The following is a 19,427-nucleotide window of genomic DNA, read 5'->3' as shown; positions in this document are numbered from 1 at the left end:
CATACTGTAGCTCTCTGTTGGCTGCTGCTTAAAAAATGAACAATATTGATTTTTTTTTTGTTTTATGTTCATGTGAAACGTGACTAAAGCTACATGACATGTGTGTGTGTGTGTAAATCAGGCATCAGCATTGAATCACATTACTCACAGGAGTCCGAGGAGTCGGGGCATTAGTGCTGTTTCTCTACACACGGACGCTGAATCCCAACAGTCAACACTGCAGTCGGTCGACCAGTCCATCACAGCGTGTCACACTCATACCTGTGGTCAATTGTGTGGACAATTAACTTAATCCCCAGTATGTATGTTTGTGTGCTGTGGGAGGAAAATATCAAGTACTAGGAGAAAACTGACACACACACACACTCACCCACACACACACAGGGAGAGCATGATGACTCTCTACAGAGAAGAACAGGATGGAACCTGCAAGCTGCAGATTTTGTTGCTGTCAAACAAGAACACTAAGCACTTCCTCCACCAGGTGGTTGTTTTAGTAATAATAATGAATTATTTAAAAAAATAATAATAATTATAGAAACATTGTTTAAAATTTTTAGGAACACACATATATGTTTCAATGCGCTCAGCAGAGCCATCCAACAATAACAACATTACATTACTCTTAACATATAACAGTTTTTGCTTTTTTTTTTTCAGTCCAAACTTTTTCACACCTAAACAATCATGAACAGAAACCTCCCACTTTTTGAACTCTCCCTTCATTCTTCATCTGGTCCTGGTGTAAACAGAGAGCACCGACAAACTCAAATCATTTTTGAAACCTGATCTGCTGCAGCCTCAAAATCCCCCAGTGCACAGGAACACGTTCAGAAGTCACAGTGAAGCTACTTGACTATTGTACCTTACCTTCAGTAGTCACGCTGACGAATCTCATAAGTGCATAAGTTAATTATCACCCTGGGTATCAACTACACGCTGTGGTAAAAATCACATGAAACTTAATGTCATTCACAAGTTTTCTGTTAATGATTTTGTTTTGAATTAAATTTCTTTCTTTTTTTCACGTTTCTCCACTTCTATTAACCTCATGAGTGGAGAGTGACTTGCATATATTCAAGCTACAGTACTTATGTGCTGTGTGTAATTTAAACCGAATAAAGCAAATGTATTCATAATATATCATATATATGCAGTCTGTATTAAATGAAGTAGCCAAAAGAAAATATAGCACAGATATATCTGGTGAAATCCAGTTAAAGAAAGTGGCCTGATTTCCCCCGCCCCGCCCATTTTCGTAATCCCCAGTAACTGGGCGTGTTTTTTCCCCCCCCCCCCCCCCCCCCCGTGTCTGGTTCTCTGCTGTGTAACAGCAGCAGTGATCTGCATGTTTTGCAAGTGAATCATTACTTTTTAATTGTTGACATGCCTTCCCCTGAGTGATGAAGTTGTCTGAACACAAGGTGTATGTAGTAAGAGTGTGCAGATTTGACAAAGTAGCTCCCTGGATGTCTTACAGTTAATTACACTGTCTAACCTTGTGCAGCTCTCTGCTGTATGCTCCGTGTCATGATTTAATTTACCCAGGCTACCAAACAGAACGTGTAAAGTCGTCCACATATTTAAATACTTCCTTGATAGATTAAGTTAATTTAGGGTATTACTGCAAGGACCCAAACCGTACAGCTTTTTATGTATCTATAATTTAACCTTTCAGCTACATTTAAGTTTCAAACAATATTATTATTCTATTGAACAAGTCGTGTTACACGTTTTAATTCACTTTATCTGCGTGTTGTTTATGCAGAGTTTAACATTCAGTCAGCTCTGCACCTGTTCAGGAAATGGCCTAAAAAGCTTTTCATCTTCTCTCTCTTCCCCGGTGGTCAGCCACGAGGTTATGGAGGAAACACTTGATCTTGCTGCAGTATTAAATGATTTAATTAACTTTTCTAAAAAGCTCAGTTCACAACAGACATTAGAGGAATTTTGTCTCTCTTTTATTACTGTCAAATGTCAGCTTTTACTCTTTTAAAGCTGCCGTATGTCTATTTGAAAATGAGCTCTGTTGGGGGATGGTGCAACTACAGAGGTTCTGTGTGTGTTGTTTGTAGGTAGAAATGTTTTTAGTGTACCCAGGCATCAAGGTAGTTTTGGAAATATTGTCCATTTTAATAGGGACTGCCATAGCAGGAACTCTCAACCGAAATTCACATTTTACAGACCAATCGAAAAGACAAGAAAGTGTTTATTTATAAAATGGGCAAACTGCATTAAAGTACCATTTGGTAAACATAAAAAAGTTTAAAATTCCAAGCCTGCAACACAATACCAAAACCAAATGGGACAAATGCAAAATAACACTAGAATCCAAGTCATTGGTCAACGAGTGCCATTGTTGGCATTTTAAACTTTTAACAGGCTTAAGCATGAACACTGGGTGTTAAAGGAGCATCTACCAAAGGCTCAGTTCTAAGAAATCCTGTGCTTGGTCTCAACAATTTGTATGGAAAAAGAAGAGTTTAAAAAACAATAATACAGTTATGCTTAAGATTTAAAAAAGAAAAACTAAGTCTTTAATGTTTAAAGTCAAAAGTATTGTAAGAACACAAAGAGTTTGGAAAAAGTGTACGTGAAAGTCTATGGATATAAAACCTTGGTCAATGACCGAGACCTATGGGGAAACATAAGTAGAAACCACTGTGATGCTCATTGTCATGTGTTAAGGATATATCAATTATTATGTTTAAATGAATGGCATGCGTGTGCCTCTTAGTGATGTTATTTTTTTAACTGAGATTTTTCTTTTTTAATCCCTTTGTTCTGCCTGGGTCACCTCTCGCGAACAGATGTTCAGTGAGCATGACTATGAATATGAAGTCCAAGCAAGTCAGCAGACCTTGGGCTTCCTTGGCCTGCGGCAGCTTTGATGCATGATCAGTCTCATTGTCCAGCTGGGACAATGATTTTCTCTTCTGCAACACATAGAGCCGGTGGGGATGACATCTGCATAATGGAGTGGTAACTCAGGATGTAGTTAACTCTGTGAAATTTTGCCAAGTTTCCAAGAGACGAGACTTCTCTCACACCCACATCTCGAATGTGTTTAACTGTGTGTTTTAAACACTTTTATTTTATTAAAAAAAAGAGGCCAGTGACTTCAGTGGTGTAAAGTGTTTTCAATGCCGCACTTCCAATTATATAATTCATGTTTTTGAGCAATGGTTTGATGATTCATCCACACAATGTCAATACAAAACCTGTGAGCTGCTCCATAATTAACAGACAACACTAAATATTATGAACGATTAGATGAAGTGTATCTTGTGCACTTTTATACGACTAAAATGAAACTACTTTTATAATAACTATTTTTGATATATGGGGTTGACATGGCTAATGCTCTTGTCTTATGGAGGTGGTTCTCAAAGTAGGGGTCTACCCACCCAGGGCGTACAGAGCCTCTGCAAGGGCGCAGCAAATCTAATTATTATTAATTTGCATGTTTTTTTTTTTTAACCACAGCGGCAAGTGTAAATTTCTGTAAATGTTTTTAAGGAATTATGGTGTTTTTTTTTAAATTAAAATAAATGGGAATGAAGAAATAGCTTTGAATTTGTAACTGCAGAGGGTTCATCTATAGTCCTATCCACAAAGAAAGGTGGTGGTGGGGGGGGTCACTGCCTTATAGATAGAAGATTACAGGTATTTCTGATTTCTGATAGAGTTGCATGTTTGCTGGTTCTAAAACATATAGGTTTAGGTCAACTGTTCACTCCTAACTTACAGTAAGTATGGACAAAGGTCGGAATGTCTCTATTGTATAGCGGCTCAGTAATAATAATAATAATTTAGTGAAAGATTCATTGTGACTTAAGGAGCAGGAAATAGGATACATACGTGATACACTGACAAAATGCAATGCTGATTTTATACACAACAACATGTTCAATTGTATTTTATCTATTTATTTTACCTGGGTTTTTTATTCCAAATTTAAGTCTGACAGGTTGATGTTAAAATTAATAACATGTTGCTAAAATACAACACTCACTGTCCTCATAAAAATGACATATAAACATTTCATAACCAAAACAGTGAGGTGTCAGTTTTCACCTGATATTTACAGTTGTCTTCGCGCAGGTCTGCTCATTATGACACAACACAACGGTGGCACGGTGTAAATAGTACCATGTGTCCTCAGCGGGGTCTTTCCACTGCTGCATCTTTATGACAGTCACTAAAGAGCAACCACGGGGGACACACAAGTTGTCTGCTGCCCCTTTAAGTAAATGTGCGCCCGTCTTGACTGCGCCTCATAAGTGTTTATTGGCCTCGCAGCTGTGTCGGTGAAGTCCCTTAAAAAAATGTGCATTTTTACTATCAGTATTTCATACAATTTGAAGTGCAGCAGGAACACCTGACTCTGAGAATGTGTTCTTCACAATGAAAGATATAAATAAGCAGTGAATAGATACGGTGTGGGATGCACAAGAGGGAAGGGACAGCGGTGGGAGACAGCCCGACTGCTTTGTTCACTATGATGTGTTTTCTTAGCTGTCCACCAGGTTTCACGGGGGAGTTCTGTGAAGTGGATGTTAACGAATGTTGCTCGGCTCCCTGCCACAACGGTGCCATTTGCCAAGATCTTATTAATAGCTACATCTGCCACTGCAGGTCAGGTGAGTGACTCAGACGTCTTGTGAGTTTACTGGATTTACTTTATAGACATTGTAACCAAATCACGTCACATGACCCACTTTTGGAGGAAGCTGTGTCTTGCTTTTCGACAAGAAGTGTGCGACAACTCTCGTATTTGTTTCCTACATCTCGGTACAGTACAGTGAAGTTTGCCTCATACTAAAGGGGTGCCAGATTGAAAGGGGCCAATACAGAATGCTATGTAAAAAAGAAAAATTAGCATACTGTCAGCACAGCTTCTGTAGCTCAAAGCCAGTCAAAAGGCGGCCCAGCTTCTCTGGGGATACATTTGTGGTCATACAGTACTAAAAAAATAGTGATAAGGAGGCGATACTGCCTGCTCTCATTAAAATGTATGTGGCATCTTACTCTTTAGTGAAAGCCTTTTCTTGTCGGTGCATGTGTGTGCGTGTGTGTGTGTGTGAACTCCAAAAGAAGCAAATCAATGTAGGAGAATCTGATTGATATTCACTTCAGAGGGTGGAAGTGGGAGAGCCTGGGCTCACCACGGCGCTCTGTGGGCTTTTGTTCCTGGCAGGTTGGACAGGCCTTCACTGTGAGGATGACATTAATGAGTGCCTTCCACAGCCCTGCAACCAGGGGATATGCATTCAGAATGATCCGGGCTATGGCTACACCTGTTTCTGTCGTCCTGGATTTGTGGTGAGACTCCTCGCCTTCCCCACGTCCCTTTTTTTAACCTCTCCCATTTTGCACTGTCACCCCTCCCACCGTAATAAAGAGCCTACACTCTAAATAATTGGTCATATTCTTAAACTTACTGTATAATGATGAGCATGCAAATTCACTTTCTAGCGAAATGCTAACATAAATAAAAACAAAAATAAAAACAAACATCAGAAGCCTGAATCCTTGATTTGAGTTTATAGGACACACACTGCTAAATGCTAATGTGGCTACTCCACACCACAGTAGACACCACATCTCATTCAGAGCCTCATCACATATTGACACTGTCTGTCTAAAGGCTGTTTATTTTTCCACACACAGGGGAAGAACTGCGAGCAGAACTATGACGACTGTCTGTCCGGTCCATGCCCAGCAGCGTTTTCCTGTGTTGATGGCATCAACAAGGTCAGCTGCCTGCCTCCAGTTATGGATGCTGTTCCCTCGGCGACTGTATTGAAAAGCGTCACTCATGGCTCCACACCTAAAGTGTCGATACCATCACTCAATCCCACACCCAGAGCAGAGACAACCACAGGTTAGTCCACTCTGTGACATTGTACCTGTGCTCTACAGACTAAGAAGTAATTAATTCATTATTGTTTTTTGTTTGTTGGTTGGTTGTCTTTTGTCTTATTAAGGCAGAAAGTCATTTTTGTGTTAAGTCTTCATTTTAACTTTTCATTTAAATCTAGTAAAATATACTATTTTATTTAACAAAACAACCATAATATTTATGTCAGAGATTTAAAAAAAAAAATTCAACAGTGTACATTTTCTATAAAAACTTTTAGACTAAAATCTTTGATGTGATCCAGAATATACTTTAAGCTTTATTTGCCCAAATAATTAATTTCATTATTTCTATTTTTGAAATATAAAAAATGATTTGACACTGACACACAGACACTGAATGCCACTAAATAAGACTACTTTTTATGGACCCTTTAAGTTTATAATTTTCTATGTAACCAAGAAATTATTTTTTACTTCTTAAACCTGAACAATTTTTTTGTATTGACTTTGCTCTAAGAGATATACTCCCGGGGAGCTAATGGGAATTTAGAGCTTCCAATGCATAGATCTCAAAACCCCCAGCCCTGGGGGCCGTCTCTGACCCGTGAACCACCCATGTCAGTCCTGCAACTAGATTTCAATAATGATTTAATTCTGCACTTGAGTTGTTTTTTTTTTTGTTTGTTTTTCATTTGTACATTTGAGAACCTGGTCTAGACCAAAGCAGGTCTGTGTTTTATTTTGTTTTTGTTTTTTTTTTTGTTTTTTGAGGGGGTGGAGGGGTTGTGAAAGACATCTATTGAGGTAAAATCAGGAAAAATTAATCTATATAGATCAAATCATTTCTGGTTCTTTATCATGAACACTTGAACTGCACAGACAAAGTTAAATATGAGTTACTTTATTGCTGTGCTTTATTGGTTCAGTCATCTCTGTGAGGAGAAGAATTCAGAGCAGTGGGCAGATCGTTGCTCCCTGACAGATGAGCTCCACCTTTGAAACTGTTCACGGAGCTGTAAAACAGACCTATTGAACACAGACAAGCTTGAACCGATTCAGTGCGACACTCTGAAAATCACTGTGGGCAAAAAGTAATAGAGTCCTCCCCTCTGCACCTGATCCAGCCCAGATCTCCCACATATTGCATTGGCTGGAGAGAAGGTTAAATTGACACACATGGAGCTGGAGAGCAGGAGATAAACAAACCTCAGCGTCGGCACACACCAACGCGGCTGCATTGCACTTTTATATAGGAGCGGGTAATCAAAGTAAATATGATGTAAAGTAAAAAAGAAGGCAGAAATCTGTGAGTTTATCTAACTAGGTCACTATCCAAACACATGCAGTGCCCTCGGTGCTGCTCTAAATAGACTCAGACTGTGCTCCTTTAAACCAAAGTATCCTTTTCCACATTAAAACACCCATACAGGGGGTTTTAAACATTAAAAAGATAGGTATTATAGCACCCTGAAAAAGGAGGAACCAACTCTCTGAAGACAATCTGTCTCTCTGGTCTCCGTTGTGAATTTACTGTTTATTTTAGGTATGAAATTTTTCATTTGGCAGAGAATTTCCATGGATGCAGATCATTGTCTTTTGAGCCTCTTTTATTCCCAGTCTCGATGGAAGCAATGCTGAGCTCCACAGTATGTAAGCCCCACTATACCAGAGCTGATGAGAATCTAGAAAGCACAGTGCTGGGGGTGCGGAGGCTTACTGCGGCTTAGCCACGATTAGTTTGGCTCTCCTTGGAGTGATCACTGCAGCACAGGTGAAGCTGTTATCTTTTCCTGCCATGTGTAGCTGGAATGAAATTACTTAAGCACCTCAAAAATCTTCTTTATGAAGGAGAAAATATCCAAAGGGTCACTTTATACGTGCATTACCTCCCATGGGCCACTCACCCTGTATACCTCTGGCCAAAAAAAAAAGAAGCTTCATTTGTGTTTATTTATCATAAAGTATCGCTGATATTATCAATATGATGTGTTTACACTGCTCAGACATACAACCTAATGTGTCAGTTATTTAAAACTTTAACATGATTTACACATGTGATGACCCACATGCACATAATAGTTCAGTAGGAGGTGGGCTTCTCTTTGTTGACCTCCGACCCGAAGTTCTCACAACCTACGTTATTTAAATGATGACAAATTGCCAAACTAATGGACAGTTAAATTGGCAGTCCGACAGTCATATTACTTATTACAAATAGATGCTGTCTGACCCACAGGTCACATGATGTGGGTCATTATTGATGACGAAACGTGCATACTCTTCACATGTCACAGCATCACAGAATTTAACACATGTACATACTGTATGTGTTCTATCAACAATAACATCTCGGAGAAGAGAACGAGCTGCTGAACATTTAGCTTCGCCGCCACAGTGAGTCAGAGTTTCTCCTGCTCACAACAGCTGACCGACTGACTGACAGATAGTACAGATAGAGTTCAGGATCCATTTTTCCCTAATAAGTATAGTTTTGCACTTTGATCCCTTTTTGCATGTAAAGATCATTTCCTTGGTTGACGCTCCTTTTATACCCAGTGTTAATACCTAAACCACCAAGACACATTCTTTTTCTCCTTTCTCTCAGCTACTGTCCTGACATTTATGGAGTGTGTAATGAAGTTCTATTTTTATGGATAACAAATATGAATAATTTTGAAGTAAACATCAAAGATTTTTTTTTATATATTTCTCCACACAAAAAAAAAAAACACGTAGGATCTCATATTATATACAGTATTTTTGGTTTTCTTTCCACCAGAAGGCAAACCACTTTCTTTGTTTAAATATTCTTATTGAGAAAATGTTATATTTGCAGTGTACCCACAGTGCAACTACATTGACACATCCAGTGACATAGTTTGTTCATGAGTCATGATGTCATGTACTTGATGTGCACACCCATCCCTCAGTGGAAGACGACTAAATCGTCAGAATTAGAAGCCATACCTTGTGTGGACGTTGCGTCCTATAACGTGAAGATAATTGTATCAAGGACGAAATAGAAAAAAATTGAGGATTTGATCATGACTTTGTCTCTGTCTTTACCTCAGGGTGAGAAATTGAAGGGTCACAGAACAGTCTCTGGAATTATTTTATGTCTCTCCTGTGGCCAGTTTAATCAGTTAGTCTATTTCCTCATCCGATAAATCAGGAAGAAAACAGAGCTCACGCCCTGCCTTTTCTTAATGTATGGGACAGTTAGTCCATATCAATTAAATCTCATCGTGGAGAGTCAATGCACAAAATAATTGACTCCAAGTTCAAATGTATCCAGATGTAGGTACAGTAGATAGATAGATAGATAGATAGATAGATAGATAGATAGATAGATAGATAGATGGATAGATAGATAGATAGATAAAACATTACAGTCCATCTTTTGATGTTAAGAAATATTTTGCTCCTGTGTGACAACAGTGTCCTAATTAACAAATGAAAAGGAAGCTTTACAGCCGGAGAAATTCCCACTGCGGATGACTTTGCTTTGCCAAATAGAGAAAAGCTAAAAGTTTCTGAACACATCACAGTGGTGATAAACTCCTTACTCAGCACTATGTTAACAGTTGAAAAATATGCTAATGTGCATATCATGGTATTGAAAGTGAAAAATAGTTTACTTTGTACACATTTACAATTCAGATTTTCAAAGAGCTATTTGTGGGTGAAAAATCTGATGTAGGAACGCAAGGTAACGGGTAAAAACAGGAGACCTTTGAAGGAGACACTGAAGCTAACTGCTAATGAGGCATGATACTGCCTCCTGGCAGCAGCCGCAGACTGCATCAAAGACTACATCAGACTAAACAAGGCTTTAAAATTAATGAATAGCTTTGTCTCCGAGGGGTAATTTTCCATCATCAGCATTGGCAAACCCCATTGTCAGGAGTGAAGCATAAGACAGCGCAGCATTGTTGCTGTGTGCATTTATCCTCATTAATTCACAGATCACAGCGGGCCCTGCTCCTGATAATTCTCGCTGGGCTTTTTCCACAGGATCCTCCTCAGGGTATTGGTCATATTGCTCTCTGGAGAATATAGGGGTATTTAGGTTAGCTTGTTTGCCGAATGCACTGGGGGGGGCCCTGCTGTCAGATCAAAGGGGGGGTCTGGTCTATTAGGACCTGGGGCCCTGCTGTCAGATCAAAGGGGGGTCTGGTCTATTAGGACGCGTAGCAAATATTGATAAAGGTCTCACTTGCAGCTCTGCGATTAATCACAGTAGAAACTTCAGCGATTTCTCCAGTGTAATAATGTTTTTCTTTGTTTCTAGATAAGAACAGGCAGAGTATGAGACAGGTGCATCCAGGAGAGATCTTTTTTTACAGACTCCCTGCTTTTTACGTTCTTGCAGCAAATTGCAGTACATCCCTCAAATGGAAAATTTATTAGGCATGAGCAGCCCTAATGCTCGCCTTCACTTCCTGTCTGAGTCAGTCTTTAAGTTGGTCTGCGTCACTACCCCCAATGAACTGTCAGGCGGTGGCAGCTCCACTGAAATACAACATAATTGCCTTTTCTCATGGATGATGCAAACCACCTTATTCCACTGTAAAATGAAGCATGTAATAAACTTGAATATGTACGCTGTAGTCATGGCTGCTCGGCGGCCAATAAAGAGCCATTTACAGGCTTCACAGCCATTCGGAAAATACTACTGTTTACAGAGCGTCCCTTCAATGCAGGCGGAATTTTGATGCTAACAAGAGCTCTGGAGTATATTAATTTCCTCGACTTAAACTTGTCTGTTTCTGAAGGTCTCTTGTTTGATAAAGGTCACATCCAACAACATTACATGACTCATTTTTAAACCAATGTATGGCAAAAATAAAGTAGATGTCCTGCGGAGATGCCCTTTTCCAAACTCTGAATCTTTAATAATTCTGAAAATGAATTCCTCTGTATCTCACTCACTGCTCTGACCTCCCTGTGGAGGAAGTGAGTGAAAGGTTGATTTCTTCAGAAACAGAAATCAATAAAGATCCTCTGCAGATTTCAAGGTAAAGTCGCAGCCTGGCTTTTGTTTACCATTTTTCCTCTTCAATTTTTTCCACCTAGATTGGAGCTATGTTCACTACTTTGGGAATTCATACCTGGAGTTTGAGGATATTGACCCGAATGCACTGGAAAATATTATTGTGAGGTTCCACACCCGTGAGGCCCAAGGAACTGTGTTTTATGCAGACCAAGGAGCCACCGGTGGTGATTTCTTCTTCGTGAAGCTCTTCATCTTGGATGGAAACTTGCAGGTAAAAACACTGTTAGTGTTCATTGTTATTTATTTATACAAACTCAGAATTTCAAATTCAGCTGTTGACTAAATAATAAGCAAAGACTTGTCTCTCTGTCTGACTCCTGTCTATTTCAGTACAGTTTTCAGTGTGGACATGAGAATGTAACACACATCAGTGTGTTAACTCGTGTAGACGATAACAAGGTTCACCTGGTCAATGTCAGGTATGGTCTTTATGTTACTTGTTACTGCAGAGAGTGATCTAAATGAAAGGAATATTAATACTGACATAACAACTTTAACTCAAAATTCACCACCATAGAGTTGATTTGTCGTGTTAGTGCCTTTTATGATGAATATTATGTAAAAACCTTTGCTGCACCTTGCAGTGTATAAACCGGCCCAGCATTAGGCACCAACCACACATAAGTTTTAGATTTTACTGCAATTGTGCTTACATGCAAAAGAGGTCTCTCAAAGTCCCTATTAAAATGCATTAGTGATCACTGAGCCTGTTTTATTGGCTGTTCTAAAGTCTTCATTTGCAGTTTTTCATTACTAAAAGATTAACAAGCAACAGTTGGGCACAAAATCAATGTTTCAATGATTTAAAGTGAGGCTTTGGCCTCTTTAGTTACATTGTTCAGACGCTCGTGTGCAATGCTGCCGCCAGCCCTTTACCATTAGATTCTGACATGGGAATGATTGTAGTTCAGCTTTGAGAGACAACGTTTGAAGCCGAATAAAGCTGAAAAACAAGCAGCTCATGCTGTGCCGTGCTCTTATCAAATCAGTTTGGTGTGCAAGAGCACAGCTTTAGCATTGCACAAAACAAAAAACTCTTTTGTTGGATAACTGTCCAAGTTATTACTAGTTTCTTAATTCAAAATATTCAGTTTGCTTGTTGAATAACATATAAAGGTTAATGTAATTTCTTTCTAGACAAGGTAGACTGAAATGTTTTCATGTTTCTCTGCAGAAAGCTGCACTGTCCTAAATATACAAGTGCATCCAAAGGCCAATAGTGTTTAAGGGGAAACGAGGCCTCTCCCTGTTTTTTTTGGTTTTTTTTGTCCTGCAAGAAAAATACAACAGCCGTATGAATCAATCATAATGTTCTGCTACAACCCCTTGGAGACGTTGCAAGAAAAAGAGCTGTCATAACTGGAGGGTTGGGAGAATGAAAAAATGGTTTGTGGTGTCACAAAGCAAATTCTTTGTAATTGTCTGATGGCTGAGTCCCTCCATCTTTGTCTGGTTTGACCCAGAGCTACAGCACCACGGCCATCCTCAACGTCACCACCGAACTCATTATAGACTTTTAATATATCTTCCCGTCAAAGACGCTTTTCAATATGTTAAATAGAAACCCAGTGGGGCTGACTTCTCAAGGACAGTGAGCACAGTGCCCTCTGGCTGCTGGCCAGGCCGCTCTGGCAGACTGCTTCTAAATTAACCGCTTCTCCACACTGGGTCCATAGAAAGGACTTGTGCAACTTGAAGTTAGTGCCCCCAGTGTTTAGCCAGCATATGCAACACCCGGCGAAGTACAGGCTTAACAAATCAGACTCGATTGCTTCATAGACCTCCTACCTTCCACTTTGGGGGAGGAAGGGGCATCAGGAGACAGTGGAAAGCAGAATGTGCATCTGTGGCCTGAGTACCCTCAAGCTGCAGATGGTTAGTACAAAATCTGCACTTAGGTAATTATCTGCTCCCATGTTGTTCCCAAACGTAGAATTGGATTTTTAAATCTATGAATGGCTGTGGGGTGGGCTCGAAATAGTCGTGTCAAGGCTCATAAGACACAAAACAAAAATGGATTTAGCCACAACAGCAAAGAATAAGGGAGTGTGATTAATGATTAGTGTAAACAAGACAAATCCATACAGTGACACTTTTTAAATCTTAATATTAGGCACTGTTTATCTAACTCACAAGCTTCTATCTTTAGGCTTTTTTTCATGAGTATATCTTTTCAACCTTTGTTTTCCTAACATTTTATACATTTTTAATGAATAACAACTTCGAGAAATATTTTTCTATCCTGAGCTGGGGGCCACTGTTGCCCCTGTCATGTCATTCAAGGGCAGGAAATCTAACAGCAGGGAGTCAGATTACATTATACTGCCTGACCAGTGTTCTTACATCCAATAGAACCAAGTTACGGTTGTTTGAAGTAATTTACTACATGTACTTTATACTAGACAACATCTGACTCCATGTGAAGCAGAGCTGACTCTTTCTGGACACCAGAAAATCAAAAGTACACCAAGTACTCCTCAGGTGGGACACACAGTACGAGGCAAAGCCCATGTCTTCACCGGGGGTCTACCACAGCACTATCACCCCCATCAGGTAGGTCCCGTTTGACACTGTTTGTTGATTATGTGCCTTATATACTGAATTTTCTTTTTTTATTATTTGCTCCATTAGAAGGCAAAAACATTCTATAACTTCACTGGCTGCATTGAGGTCATTGAAGGCAACACCCTGAGGAGATTTTCACCATCTGATACCACAGGACACAGCAATGTTGACCAATGCAGGTAAAACAAATATGCTTTTTTTAAACAAATTGATGAATAATTTACATTATATTAAATATAAAGTTAGTGTTTATTGTTTTTCTCTCTCTTAATTTTCTTTTTTTCAATCAATATAAAAAAACTAATTATGGAGTCTCTCTCTGTTGTAATCAGGCACAGTAGTGTTTTCTTCTTTCTGACAGAGCTGCTGTTTTCTGAACTTGATGCATTATAATGATAGAAAGAGTAATTAGTGTCATTACCTGACACTGAGAAAAGCTTTAATAATTACACCATCAACAATTTCCCCAGTGAATTATCAATGAAGTTCAATCTAATCTAATCCAATCTAATCCAATCTAATCTAAGATATTATTCCATCTTTGTTGTGTGTGTACACAAACTGATTAGCTTATTTGTAAGATGAAATATGTAAAATAAACTAAAAAAGAAACTGAGCAGGAGGTACCAGACTTGTACTGGGTGCAGTCTTAAAGCAGTGCTGAACAGAGCAGCCCAGTGCAAGTTTTGAGAAGGAGTGAAGAGGTTTTAATCCTCACTGCTCGACTCTGCTTGATTGTTCTGTGCGACACCATGAAATACGGAACCACTTATTGTGATTAATAACTCTTGGATTTCCACTTTTCTGTTCAATAAATTGTCAACTTGTTAAATAACAGCCCTTCCTCTTTTGTAATATTGCACTTAGTGATTGGACGAGGCAGCTTAGACCTCTTTTGCCTCAGTACTTTTTTCTTTAAAAGCAAATAAATCACATTTGTTCGGGGTATTTCATCAATTCCTCCTGCTGTCTGATTTACAGATACAACGTACAAGCTACAACAACAACAGTTTCCTCAACTCTGACAAATCAATCCACCCTGTCTGAGACAGCCAATAGGACAACAGTGGAAGCTTCCACACAGAGACCCAGCTCTGCTCTGCATGAGTCCCAGGTTTGTCGTGAAGATTCCTGCCACAATGGAGGAACGTGTCACCTGCTGCAGCTCCCAGGAGGAGCCATGACTTCCTGCCACTGCCGCCTTTACTTCACTGGAAAACTCTGTGAGAAAGGTAGGCCTGTAAAAAAATAATGTTTGTTTAAGCCCACAGGCCCCGCTAAGTTAAATAAATGTTACATAAAACACACAGATTCACATATTAAAAGGCTTAAAAACCCAGCGTACTGTGACCTCCACAATGGTATCTGCAGGAGCCAGCCTGCAAATTATGTTGCTTAATGTATGCTGAGCCTCTTTGGCTAATAGGTTTCACTTTGTGGGAGAATGGAGTCAACTGCATTAGGAATTTTGAGTGATGTGAATTATTCAGGATATGATTAATGAAATGAAAGATCCATATAAGCAGCTTGAACCATCACGGCGTGTCCACGTTCACCTCCAGCTCTGGCTGAGGATGAGAATATGACCTTGCAGAACTCACTCAACATTCAGCCACAGTCCTCATCCTTGTCCCCACCAAAAATATTTATTTTGCACCAACCACTCCCAACACTAGACAGTTGTACTACACACACATACTAAGGAGTTCCCTTCCCTTGCAGTGACTAATCAATTGCCATGCGCTACATGTTCTACAGTAAAGAAAAGTCCTTTGTAGCCGTCATCATTCAGGGACAACAGTAGTGACAATGTGTATATTGCATATATCTGTGATAGCAGCTCCACATTTATACCTGTTCCACTTCCACTTCACTGCGTTCTTCTGTATCTGCCTTTGCACTTAGTCTTCAGTAAAGTCACAACGACAATGTTAGCAGAACTAACATTGAATAATAGAAGATTACTACTGTGCCAAAAGCTGGTTCTCTTCACTCCAATATCTAGTTGTTTTTTTCCAGTCACTGCTCAGCTTCACAAACTGATCTCTGTATATTATGATTGTTTTTTAATTTTATTTTAAAAACAGAAATCCATTTTAAAATGTTTCCATATGGAAAATGTATGATTGTTAAAAATAACTTGAACTGAAATGTATGAATCCCATAATTCCTCACAATCATATTAACAGTGGTTCAGGCTGTGTCACTACCTGCACCTTGTGTTCCTTCACAAATCATTGTTCTCCACCAACAACAATGAATTTTTCAGACAAACGGAATAACAATCGCCACTAAATGCCTAAATGTACATTTGAGCCCTAGAAATATTTCACTGGAATTTCTCATTAGCATCGCAAAAGGTTTTAGTAAAATATTAACAGGAAAAATTTCCGAACCTTCTCCGGGACTCGACCTACTGGCATTATATATTAATTTTACTTGTTTACAAAATACATGGTAATATTGCTCAAAGCCCATGTTAACAGTCACTGACATGGCTCCAGCTGCCTGTGTGTGCACCTGACAGTCTTGTTTGACACACCTGCCACGTGCTAAAAATGCTAATTTAGTGTTGTTTAATCCTCTGAAATGTTATCTGTCTCTGCAGGCGCTGTAACAAAAACGATGCTATTTTTAAGACCTTACTCTAATTCGTTGTCCCCCATGGGACATGGTTGTATTGAGGAAAGTGCCCCCCCCCCCTCTGCTTACATGACACAGATGCTACGTTGCTGAACTAATTATTAGGATGATTTAGACGACTTCAAAAACGGTATGAAAAGAGAGACTGTGTCGGCCTTTTTTTTATTCATTCACTGCTGGTTTAATTCACTTCTTCAGCTACAATCTGATTTGATTAAGAGCAAGGGTGTGAAACCCCCAGCCCAATGGTGACTTCCAGCCCACAACACCTCAACATCTGGCCCATTATGACTTTTTTTAATCTATTTTTTGTTGTTCTATTTGTTTGCTCAATAAAATGCTTTAGTTGGTAATTTAAAAATGAAAATGTGAAATTGTGTCATTTCCCGCAGTTATTATTAGAAAAATAAAACCCAGATTTTCACCCCCAGCCTTTTCCTTCCCTGACCACAGCCATAGTCCCATCTTATCCCTGAACTTGCCACACTCATGAACTTCTTTCCTCAAATGCAAGTATTTGCCTTTCAGAGTCATTTCTGCTGAGTTTGAGGAATTACTCTTCCTCCAAAGGAGTCCACTCTCCCGGAGTGCAATCTCATTGGAGCAGTCATCCTAGTGTGCTTTGAAACTTTAATATAGCCCACAGACAGAGTCCAGAGGCTGTTTACATGCTGACAGAGGCTGGGAGACACTGGGACACAGATGTGTCCCAGTGTCTCAGTGAATCAAATCCTGGCTATGAGAGATGGATGAAACAAAGCACCTCCGCTCTTAATCATCCTGCCCACTGACCAGTCATGTGGACTTAGTGTCCTAGATGAAATGCTGACCTGTCATAATTAGCTGGCCTCATGTTTGCCTACGTTTCCTCCTGTTGTCATTAGAAAAGTTGGATGTTTTTTTTTTCTTGTACATCGAGTTAATAAGTCAGAGACTACTTTGCTGATTAGTTTCTCATTTAATCTTCATTAAAGGGGATTCAACATAAGGGATTTCTGTACTGTGTCATGTACTGTGCAGTACTACAGAGAAGCTGTAGATGCCAATGACTTTTGACTTGTGACCTTGATGAAAAGCTGACCTGTCTTTGTGTTTGCCGTTGTCTGCTGGTGTTAGAATGATAAAAGAAAGTCTGATTTAAAAGTGAATAGAATAAACACATTATGATATTTACTGTTACAGTAGATGTTTAATGAGGACACACTGTATTACTGAATCTGACAAAACAATAGGTTTGAAGTTTTAGAAAACAATTAATTTTCAATATAATTAGGTTCAACTTTCATTATTGAATCTAAACGTTGATTTCATTTTTTCTCTGTAGTTGTATGTCCTACTCCTTATGTACTGTATATATAATGAAAAAGTAAGAAGAAAAAAAACAGCTGTTATTTATATAACCCATTTAGTATTTACAATTAAATTAAATGACTTTTCTGTTGTGTTTTAATATCCAAACATAGTTTTTCATCAAAATGTTGTTCTGTCTTTTCTTCATCCAAGGATTCAGTCTTGCTCCTTAGTTTAACATTCAGTTCAAATCAAAACTTATTTTAAACTCATTTTTTTGGTTTTTATCAAAAATGTCTGTTTTATTTTTTTTAGAAATAAATGAGTCTTAGACCATTTTGTGTATTAGCTTTAGATTTAATCCTAATTAAAGGGAATCTTCCATAAAAAGACTGTTTTACTGTATCTTATATATCAAAAAAGTTTATTCAAATCTCAGCTTTTGATCTTTTTATATTCAAGAAGTCAGCCGTTTTTTTTTTTCAATAAAAAAAGTGAAGTATAGTTCAGTGTCCTACAAAAAGGTATTTTGTGTCAGCTTAAGAAATCATAGAGAACTCTGTGTGAGACTTAAAGGGCAGAATTATTTGGCCAGATAAAGGCTTTACAAACAATGTTTTCTGTCAGGTGAAGTGAAGCAGCTTCAAACAGCAGTTAGCCGTTAGCGCAGCAGACTACCGTTTGAAGCTGCTGGTCTCTCTGGAGCCTAGAGAACATCCCGCTGCAGGATCCTCCCGGGATGTGCATTCTTGTGTCAAACTGTGTTTTGTTTTGTTTTTTGTCTTCAATACATACCTCTGAAAAAGGCTGACAGATAGAAACAGTTAGAGTTGGCTCAAACTTACATTAGGCCTCATTTTCAGGCAGTTTATTTAAGGATAATTGCTTTGGTCTAAATTGGAGCCAGTTTCAGCTGATTGTTAAATCAACAAGAGATGTCGAGGGATTGTTGTGAATTGGAATATTGAGAATTGCGAGCGGTTGGGCTGCTTGTAGTTAATTGCATTTTCCTAAAATGAGAAAAGCTCCAGACTATTTACCTAAATATCACAGGTCATTACCTGGCCTTTTTTTAGTAGAATTGCACTGAAATACGATGTCTGCTCACATCACATCAGCTGAATCAAAGCACTGTTGTTGTTGTTTTTTTTCACCTTTGTGCCCTTGACAGCTGTCACTCAAAAACTTTGAGCAGGTATCTTGTTTTATCCTGATAGTTCCAGTCTTGACATGTCTCGTCTTGTTTTATCCTGATAAGTCTTGACATGTCTCGCTCTTGTTTTATCCTGATAGTTCCAGTCTTGACATGTCTCGCTCTTTTATGTTTGCTCTCTGCTAAACGCACCATTCACGTTACGGACCATATTTCAGGCCAGTAAACGGTGGTTTTGTACAGTGTTTGATATCAAGAAGCCGGCCGTAAGGGAGGTCATGTCAAGATAAAAACCGGGCTATGATAACTTCAATCATAAAGGAAGGTGTTGCACCCTGCCACAGACGGCCAGCTCTGTCAGGTGTGTGAGCATTCGATTGAAAGCCGAGCAACTGCGTGAAAAAGGTGTGAAGTAAACGGCTGCGTGGTTAAAGAGTGGGCATAAAAGAGGAAGCAGTGAGGCAGGAAATTATTCAGACCTGGTCTGTATTGATCATGACCTCCTTCTATGGCTCATTACCACGTGTCCTCACTCCTCATATATCTGAAGCAGCAGTGTTGGCCAGAAAGGAATAATAAAATGAAAATTGAAGGCAGTTCCATCCCTTTTATGTCCCTTTCAAGAACTTATCCCCAAAGGCAACATTACTCCCAATACAAGTGATCCCGCCTTTTTGTCCTCACTTGCTTTAATAACATCAGAACAAATATGCATCAGATATTTGCACAGTTTTATTTACCTCTATAAATTCTCTATATTTTACACTCCTTGTTCCATCAATATAAGCAAGCAATGAGGCCTTGGGTACTCAGTAAATAAATAAAATGAATAAATATATATATAATCAAAAGTTT

At 39.0% G+C, this 19,427-nt stretch overlaps 1 protein-coding gene across 1 annotated transcript in view; it reads left to right on the top strand.

The window, feature by feature from the left end:
* eys (eyes shut homolog) overlaps positions 1-19,427 on the top strand; it is a 130,186-nt gene that overhangs the window by 68,145 nt on the left and 42,614 nt on the right. The window contains 8 exon segments of the mRNA XM_025060947.1: positions 4,519-4,643; positions 5,201-5,325; positions 5,674-5,887; positions 10,942-11,132; positions 11,252-11,340; positions 13,324-13,474; positions 13,553-13,665; positions 14,468-14,718. Of these exon segments, the coding sequence (XP_024916715.1) occupies positions 4,519-4,643; positions 5,201-5,325; positions 5,674-5,887; positions 10,942-11,132; positions 11,252-11,340; positions 13,324-13,474; positions 13,553-13,665; positions 14,468-14,718 (1,259 nt within the window).

The sequence above is a fragment of the Cynoglossus semilaevis genome, chromosome 12 (assembly GCF_000523025.1).
Source record: "Cynoglossus semilaevis isolate Cse_v1.0 chromosome 12, Cse_v1.0, whole genome shotgun sequence".
Taxonomy (NCBI): Eukaryota; Metazoa; Chordata; class Actinopteri; order Pleuronectiformes; family Cynoglossidae; genus Cynoglossus; species Cynoglossus semilaevis.
Note: the sequence above shows the minus strand (reverse complement) of the source record. Positions and strands in the feature narration are given on the sequence as shown.